This window comes from Palaemon carinicauda, chromosome 10 (genome assembly GCF_036898095.1).
Source record: "Palaemon carinicauda isolate YSFRI2023 chromosome 10, ASM3689809v2, whole genome shotgun sequence".
In the NCBI taxonomy this organism is placed as follows: domain Eukaryota; kingdom Metazoa; phylum Arthropoda; class Malacostraca; order Decapoda; family Palaemonidae; genus Palaemon; species Palaemon carinicauda.
The window spans coordinates 63,331,039-63,340,950 of NC_090734.1; the positions used below are offsets into that span (position 1 = coordinate 63,331,039).

The following is a 9,912-nucleotide window of genomic DNA, read 5'->3' on the forward strand; positions in this document are numbered from 1 at the left end:
ATTCAGTATTAATTCTTTTGACTCCTTTTTAAATTGTTTATTCAGGGTTTAAGTTACATTATTTCTTTGTTGAGAATTTAGAATTTGTTGGTAAATCTAATTTTTTTTTTACCATGCACGAAGCAAGTAAGTATGAGAGGTTCAATGATAACATTTGATTTTTTTTTTCTTTTTCGGTGGTTTCTTAGATAGAATACATGAATATATTAGTTTTATTCATCATCTAATTACATATTTCGTTGCATAAATTTGATTATGATACCTGTTTCCTTACTGAGAAATTATTATGATTGCGACAAATATAAAACTTCAAAGGTAAAACATAAAATAGGAGAATCATAGAAAGAAACCTTCATAAAAATCTTTATTTTTACCACAAAATCTGCACCTCCATACAGTTCAAGATTATCATATTAGATCCCAGATTGAATTGTTTCACACGATAACTTCTGCGTCACTAAATATAAAAGATATATAGATACAAGAGACTTTCATGAACATTCATTGCACTCTCGGACTCACAAACAGTTTATCAACAACTGTTTGACACCTAATTCTGGTTCCCATGTATCACACAACGATTCTTTGTGAACACTGAGCACTTTAAAGTTGTAAGGATTAAGTCTAGACGTGTATTTTAGATGCACCAAATTGGCCACATGGGGCATGTTGAATTCGGCCTATTTCCTTCAATATCATTCTTGGTATATTACCAATTCTCTTTTAATGTCCTTATATTTCTGTGAAACAGGTGTGTTAGATTATGAAATAGTGGATGTAAATAGATGTATGGTTTGTATCCCAAACTTTTCCTTTGTAATTGTATTTGGAACAACCAAATGTCATCAGGCTTTGTTCAAAATAAGTGTCCTTCTGCAGTAAAATTAATCCTTGCTTTATAAAATAGACTTGAATTTTTCACACTAAAAATTCTTTGTTGTAAAGTATTTTAGGACTAATTATGTACTTTCTATTTTTATTGCTGTTAATGTTGTATATAAACTGTAAGCGTTTCTCCAAATCGGTCACCCTGAAACGATCACTCATCTGGAGTCATTTATTTTGACAATTATTGTCTCCCTTGTCGGTCGCAGTTGATCACTTGGATTTTCAGGAAACTACGTTTTTAGTAAAAGAAACTCTATTGCGATGGGTTGACATATAGAGGACACTTCTCCAAATGCCCTGTATTATTTCTAAAGGCTTATAAATATCAGCTTCAACACCAAAGGCAAGTTTTGTGCGTATGTGAATAGTCAAAATGTAATAACTCCCCCAAGAAATTTCAGGTACCAGTAGAAATTAACCTAACCACCCCAGGCAGCAGGTTGAAGGGCAACCAGCCGGAGGATTTTCAGTCATCTAAAACAGGTTTAGAGGCATTGATTTATCTAATCATTTATTCATTTTATTGGATAAAATAGCTGATAAATATTAGATATTTGAGGCTCTATTCCATTTAGATCTTTAACCCTTGGCCAAAAGAGCCACACTTTAGTTTGAATGTCATCCAGTAATCAATGTATATTTCATTCTTTTACTCACCATATCTTGCCGAAAGTGATAATAATTGTCGAAGCAGTGTTATGTATGCATGAATGCCTGTATAGAAACTAACATCAACAACATAATATACAATCTTTCTGCAGACCTGCATGACGTACATGATATAAACATCCGAAGACTCGTAAACGCTTCAAATACAGAAACGGAATTCACGAGTGAAATGAATCAATCTCATCTAATGAAAAGATGGACAAAACCAAACTCAATCCTACAGCAAAATGTTAGATTTGGGAAAGTTTCCTTTATGCTTCATGAATAGCGGTGTCGTTCATGTAAGTTTTAATCGTTTCTTATTACTTCGATAGTTTCTTTTTATTTAGTGTTGGATTATTACAGAACAAAGGCAATATATGGAATCATGTTCATTGATAATACATACCAAAAGAGCTATTTTTTTAAGATTGACTGATTAGGTATTTTGCTGAACGTTATTTAAAATGTTATTTAATATTGCTGTAGGATTTGCTGCTTCTAGAACTATTCTTCATAAAAGTATAAGAAAATTTATCTATTTCTCTGAATATTGAGAATGACGATATATATATATATATATATATATATATATATATATATATATATATATATATATATATATATATATATATATATATGTATATATATATATATATATATATATATATGGAGAAAGATGAAATGAATAAAAATATGACTGTATGAGAGAACTATATATAAGATAATGAAATATTAATCCTGTTCCAATAAGCAACGATTTGATGAAAAATTATTAACATTTTTGCCCCAAATGTTAACTGAGAACATTTACTCTGTCTTTATCATGGAAAAAATTACATTGATTTTTGTTTATTTAGTACATCTAAATTACACGTTCCTATCTTTCGTAGTATTTCTTTTCTCAATAATTAATGAAGTTGGAAAGAAATAATCTTCCTCTCCTTATTCAGTTCGTAATACTTACGATTAAACGTCGATATTGCACTGATTCTTATTCTTTCTTTCACGTATATGAAAATAATATCAGTGAGTAATCAATCACTCACGCACACAGACATACAGAGTTTGACGTGTCCTTATAACAACTGAGGAGGTAATTCAAATTTATATACATCGAAGAAAGGCAAAGAAAACAACGGCCCTGAAAGGGTCATCGATTTAGGAATGAAAGGCATGATCGTTAAACCCAGGAAGGTTAATAGGACCGAAAAAATAACTCCCTTCGTAGCAGCGAAGGACACTGTCCCTCCAGAGCAGTTGTCGGCCACGGCAAAAAAGGCGTGAAGCAGATTCAGCATGACGAGCAGGAAGCTCAGCGGGACGGTTGAGAGAAGAACGCTTCCAGAACTGGGTTGGAGGTCGTGCTGCATCGCTGCTGGAGTCTCCTCTGCAACCAGAACGCCTAAGGAAAATTATCGTTCTTACAATTCAAAACAGGAGAAACATGTCGTATCATATATGATGAAAATTTACTTATGTATGTATATATATATATATATATATATATATATATATATATATATATATGTGTGTGTGTGTGTGTGTGTGTGTGTTTATATACACACACACACACACATATATATATATATATATATATATATATATATATATATATATATATATATATATATATATATATATAAATATATATATATATATATATATATATATATATATATATATATATATATATATATATATATATATATATATATATATATATATATATATATATATATATATATATGTATATATATATATATATATATATATGTATATATATATCTATATATATATATACATATATATATATATATATATATATATATATATATATATATATATAAGGAGAATGCACATAACATCTTAGACTATAGTTAAAGTTCTCAGAATAGTATAGCTCTATAATACATAACGTCGGCATTAATATGCTTATTTTTTCCTATATCGTGAGTTGATAAATTAGCGAGTATTTTATTTACATTGAAGCAGGTTTGTCACTGGAAGTGTAAGAAAACCAAGTTCTTTAATTCTTCTTAGAATTCATAGTCTAAAGACCGTTTGTTATCCTGAAGAATATTAGCAAAGTCTGGAAAGGTTTTTCCCGGGAGGAAATTAGAGTCAATCACAGCTTAAACTCAGCTGAGGCAAGTATTCTAACCCTTGACGTCATCACTTACCACTTACCGTTTCGTCATCACCTATCCCGCTCGTAGAAACACAATTACATCATTCTTCAGCAAACTTTATAAAAGATGAAAAAATTATATTTTCTGTACATATAACAAATTAATGATTGATTGTGAATACAGTACAGCACTAGAATATAGTATACAGACTACTAACAATTTCAGATCGGAATCTGGTAACAACAAATTTTCTGACCACCTTTGGGTTATTATTTTACTTGGTGCTAACCCAAGGAGGTTTTGTATATGCATTAAAACATTAATATCCATAACCAAACTGTATAATTATCAATTAATAGAGAGAATATACCTATAACCTGCAGCCAACAACGATGAGCTGAAAGCTGAGTCTACAAGGATAGTGTACCAACCGTGTGTCACACGATCGTACATAATTCATTTTGTATATATTATGCTTGTATCTTCGCTCCTTCCCTCGCACTAAAAAGAGCCAGAATAAACATGTCTGCATTTTTCCTCTGTAACATTGTCTGTTTTTCGAACATGAAATTTCCTGTTGCCTTGAGGTTTTGTATATAAAGGAGAGTGTTCTATGATGAATTACTCAGTAGTTTTCAACCTGCCTTTGAGTCACAACCTTCTCTCGGCCCGTCACATTGGTGACCCCGGAAGTTGACTCGCTCCCACCGCCTTCCACCCCCACCCTCCTTACCCCTCCATCGTTGGTACTATGGCGGACTCTACGGAAGTTGCCGCTGCGGCTGTCCCGTTGAAACTTTCATCGTTCGCCAGCGGAAAGGCATTTGCTTGGTTTCAGCACGCAGAAGTCCAGTTTCGCATCAAGGCGTGACTCGCTCAACCACCAAAGCAGATTATGTTCTCGCGGCGATACCCGAGGACACCTTCCCGGAAGTATCCGACTGGCTTTGTGACCAAGGAGACACCCCAATAGCATACGACACACTCAAAACATACCTTCTGCAGTAGTACTCGCCGTCGCCAGCCGCCCGTATAGCAAAGCTTTTTCAGCTCTCGCAAGAACCGTTGGGAGACAAAAAGGGCTTCGCTCGCCCTCAGGGAAATGACCAGTATCACTCGCCTTCAACCTGCCACAGACGGCTCTCCTCGTGAGGTGAGCCTACTTCGTGCCCTTTGGATATGCCGTTTACCTGGACCTATACGCGCTGCCATACCCGATGTCGATAGTTTACCCATAAAGGACTTGATGACCAAAGTCGACGGCCTTATGGATATTCACTTCAAGACCTCTATCAACGCCTCCACCCCTGACGAAGAGGATGCCTATTCAACGTCAACCGAAGCTGATAGGAATGCCGTAGGACATACATGCCTACCCCGTGACGTGCCGAAGCGGCGACAAAGCCACCCACCACCCACCATTCATTCGCGCCCCAACAAACGACTTCTACAGCCACTAACTACCTCACATCCGCCGCAATTTTGCTACTACCACTTCATATTCGGGGCAACTGCGAAGAAATGTGCCGAGGATTGTCAGTGGCCAAAAAATGTTTAAGTAGGGCATTGCTCGTGGCGGTGGCCTCCCGTGTTTCTAATCTTTTCTTTTTACATGATGCAGGAACGGGCGTGCAATTTTTGGTAGACACAAGTGCTTGTCGTTCTCTTTTGCCAAGGGAACTCTTCAAGACACCATGTAGTCTGTCTACATCTGCCAACGTCCGCTTGGTAGCTGTCAACGGATCTGCGATATCCACCTACGGTTACGAGAACCTCACATTATCGTTCGGAAACGGTAAATTCAATTGGAAGTTTCTTGTTGCTGACGTCACCATGCCAATCCTCGGTGCGGATATCCTCTCTCATTTCCACCTTCTGGTCGATGTCGCCCACCGAAGGTTGGTCAACGCAGACTCGTACTTGTCGACACCTCTTCAACCCGCCCCCTCTAACCTCGCTCTCCACATCAGCGCACCCACGAAAGCCTACACCCACCTCCTCACGTCGTACCCGGAAGTTTTCCGTCCAGAACTTCGCCAAACGCCCCCGGCTCCTACCAAGAACGGTATTTATCACCATATCAAGACGACAGGACCCCCAGTCTTCGCAAAATTCAGACGTCTGGCACAGGAACGATTGGCAGTCGCAAAACAAACGTTCGCCGAAATGGAGGAAATGGGCCTTTGCCAAAATCTTTCAAAAATTTTTCAATCGGTCATCAAATTCTGCTGATCCACGGTATTTGCTAATCTCACCTTGTAGAGACAGCCTTCGGATCGTCGTCATTTGGCACTGCTTACAGTATTTACAAGAAGTACAGGTGTGGACCCAATCCTTAGCATCCTTAAAAATGCCGTGCCAAATGAACTTTGCCTTCAGCAGCTTTGCAGTAGAACGGCACGAGGGATGTGAAAGGCCGTGAATGAAATCAAACACCTGCCGGCGCATGGGAGCAGGAATCCAAGGTCGTGTTCTACCAGTACTGACGTCACAGAGGAGGGTGGTGTTGGAGTCTTCGAGGGAGAAGTCTTCCCAATGGAGGGACGTGCAGGATGTCCTACATGCTTGATACTATGGATCCTGATGTTGGGCTTCAGCCAGGGCGTTGTAATCCAATCCCAGTTGAACGGCAGCCAACGCGTTTCTTGGCAGGGCATCGGCAACTGGATTCATTTTCCCAGAGACGTATTGAAGGCTGCAATTATATTCAGCCACGGCGGAGAGATGTCGGCATTGCCGGGCGGACTAGGCATCAGACTGTCGAGTAAAGGCGTGCACCAGAGGCATGTGGTCTGTGCGAATAACGAAGGGCGTACCTTCTAAGAAATGGCGAAAGTGACGGACAGCCAAGTGCACCGCCAGCAATTATCGATCAAAGGTAGAATAACCCGATTCTGCCTTGGACAGTTTTATGCTGAAGAAGGCCAATGGGCGGGGCGAGCCGTTGACCACCTGCTCGAGTACTGCACCAATAGCGACGTCACTGGCATCGGTAGAGAGAAGGAGAAGGGGCATGTGGGATAGGAAAAGTGAGAGCCGCAGCAGTTGATAGGGCCTTCTTTGCATTGCAGAAGGCTGCTTCTTGAAGGGGACCCCACTTCAGGTCCTTTGGCTTGCCCTTGAGGGAGGCGTAGAGGGGAGCAAAAGTGGCTGCAATGGCTGACAGAAAACGGTGATAATAGTTGATCATGCCCAAGAATTCCTGCAGACCTTTGACGGTCGAGGGCGCGGGGAAGTTCTGATCGGCTGCTAACTTCTCAGGGACGGGATGGACTCCTTCAGGAGTGATGCGGTGCCCTAAGAACGACACTTCGTTGGCGCCAAAGGTACACTTGTCGTACCGGACTACAAGGCCGTTTTGTTGCAGGCGGTCGAGCACGATGCGCAGGTGACGGAGGTGTTCCTCTTTTGAGGAGAACACATGTATGTCGTCCATATAACATACACAGAAAGGGAGGTCCCCTAAGATGCCATCCATGAGATGTTGAAACATGGCCCTAGCATTACGAAGGCCAAAACAGTAGTAATTGAAGATGTATGTACCAAACGGAGTGGTGATGGCAGTCTTGGGGATGTCTTCTGGGTTCATAGGCACCTGATAATACCACTTAAGGAGGTCGAGCGTAGAGAAAACCTTCGCTTTGTGCAGGTAGGAGGTCCCGTCGACAATGTTTGGGAGGGGGTAGTGATCCGGTTCTGTTTGCATGTTCAGGCCCCTGTAATCCCCTCACGGATGGAGGGAGCCGTCTTTCTTCAGAACGATGTGTAAGGGTGACGACTATGGGCTGGAGGCCTTTTGGCAGAGGCCCATTTCCTCCATTTCGGCGAACGTCTGTTTAGCGGCTACCAATTGTTCCGGTGTCAGACGTATGAAATTTGCGAAGACTGGGGGTCCCGTTGTCTTGATATGGTGATAAATACCGTGCTTGGCAGGAACCGTGGGCGTTTGGCGAAGTTCTGGACGGAAAACTTCCGGGTACGACGTGAGGAGGTGGGTGTAGGCATCCGTGGGTGCGCTGATGTGGAGAGCGAGGTTAGAGGGGGCGGGTTGAAGAGGTGTCGACAAGTACGAGTCTGCGTTGACCAATCGTCGGTGGGCGACATCGACCAGAAGGTGGAAATGAGAGAGGAAATCCTCACCGAGGATTGGCAATGTAATGTCAGCAACGAGAAACTTCCAATTGAATTTCCCGTTTCCGAACGATAATGTGAGGTTTTCGTAACCGTAGGTGGATATCGCAGATACGTTGGCAGCTACCAAGCGGATGTTGGCAGATGTGGCAGATGTAGACAGACTACGTCGTGTCTTGAAGAGTTCCCTTGGCAAAAGAGAACGGCAAGCACTCGTGTCTACCAAAAATTGCACGCCCGTTCCTGCAACAGGTAAAAAGAAAAGATTAGAAACACGGGAGTCCACCACCACGAGCAATGGCCTACTTACACGTTTTTTGGCCACTGACAATCCTCGGCACATTTCTTCGCGGTTACCCCGAATATGAAGTGGTAATAGCAAAACTGCGGCGGATGGGAGGTAGTAAGTGGCTGTAGAAGTCGTTTGTTGGGGCGCGAGCGATTGGTGTGTGGTGGGTGGCTTTGTCACCGCTTCGGCACGTCTCAGGGTAGGCATGTATGTCCTACGGTATTCATGTCAGCTTCGGTTGACGTTGAATAGGCATCCTCTTCGTCAGGGGTTGAGGCGTTGATGGAGGTCTTGAAGTGGCTGTCCATAAGGGCGTCGGCTTTGGTCATCAAGTCCTTTATTGGTTAACTATCGACATCGGGTATGGCAGCACGTATAGGTCCAGGTAAACGGCGTATCCAAAGGGCACGAAGTAGATTCACCTCACGAGGAGAGCCGTCTGCGGCAGGTTGAAGGCGAGTGATACTGGTCATTTCCCTGAGGGCGAGCGAAGCCCTTTGGTCCCCCAACGGTTGTTGCGAGAGCTGAATAAGCTTTGCTATACGGGCGGCTGGCAACGGCAAGAACTGCTGCAGAAGGTATGTTTTGAGGGCGTCGTATGCTATTGGGGTGTCTCCTTGTTCACAAAGCCAGTCGGATACTTCCGGGAAGGTGTCCTCGGGTATCGCCGCGAGAACATAATCTGCTTTGGTGGTTGAGTGAGTCACGCCCTTGATGCGAAACTGGACTTCTGCGTGCTGAAACCAAGCAAACGCCTTTCCGCTGGCGAACGATGAAAGTTTCAACGGGGCAGCCGCAGCGGCAACTTCCGTAGAGTCCGCCATAGTACCAACGATGGAGGGGCGAGGAGGGTAGGGGTGGAAGGCGGGGGGAGCGAGTTGACTTCCGGGGTTACCAATGTGACGGGCCGAGGGAAGGTTGTGACTCAAAGGCAGATTGAAAGCAACTGAGTAATTTTTTATGGAACACTCTCCTTTATATACAAAACCTCAAGGCAACAAGAAATTTCTTGTTCAAAAAACAGACAATGTTACAGTGGAAAAACGCAGACATGTTTATTCTGGTTCTTTTTAGTGCGAGGGAAGAGCGAAGATACCTGCATAATATATACAAAATGAATTATGTACGATCGTGTGACACACGGTTGGTACACCATTATGGCTAAGATACAAGAAGATGAGGGAGAGTCCTCTTTTGTCTTTCTTGGTGATTCCAATGCTCACCATAGGGAGTGGTTAAATTCTGTTCATCCTACCGATCATCATAGCTTAAGAGCTTTAGACTTTGCCTCTGGGTCAGGCTGTGGGCAAATCATAAGTGCAGCTAATCACTGGTCTGGTAACTGCTTGAACCTCCTATACACCGAGTACCCTGTCATTATAACAAATAAGGTGGCTTCTGCAGCTGGACATCTGAGCATGCCTTCATTTCATTAGTAGTGAAGACTGAGCAGCCTACCACTGATGTATTTTACTCATGTATGATTTATGAAATCTTAAGCAGACTGGAATGGGATTTTACATGATCTTTTGGGCTTGAATTGGTCAAAATTGTATAGTAGTGTTGATCCTGTAGTCCCTTTGAATGAGAATCTAGTCAGCATAATTGGTAGGTGTATCCCTTCTCGTGTACTAAGGTACAGTGTGAAGAACAAACTATGATTTAATGATGATTTTAGACGTGCTTATTTGGAGAAGCAGAAGGCCTATCATCTTTGGAAGGGTAACAGATCAGATTCGACCCAGAATAACTATACTCAGCTTGGAGCATTTGCTCAGAGAGTTTATGCTTCGACTGTAAAAGAATATAATTTAACTATAAAAG

The 9,912-nt window shown here is 41.7% G+C and overlaps 1 protein-coding gene across 2 annotated transcripts in view; it reads right to left on the minus strand.

The window, feature by feature from the left end:
- Window positions 1-2,212: 2,212 nt before the first annotated feature.
- LOC137648403 (uncharacterized) overlaps window positions 2,213-9,912 on the minus strand; it is a 221,627-nt gene continuing 213,927 nt past the window's right edge. For both annotated transcript variants that reach the window (XM_068381327.1, XM_068381326.1), the window contains one exon: window positions 2,213-2,941. In XM_068381327.1, coding sequence (XP_068237428.1) covers window positions 2,616-2,941 — 326 coding nt within the window. In that variant the 3' untranslated portion in view covers window positions 2,213-2,615. The remainder of the gene's footprint in view (window positions 2,942-9,912) is intronic.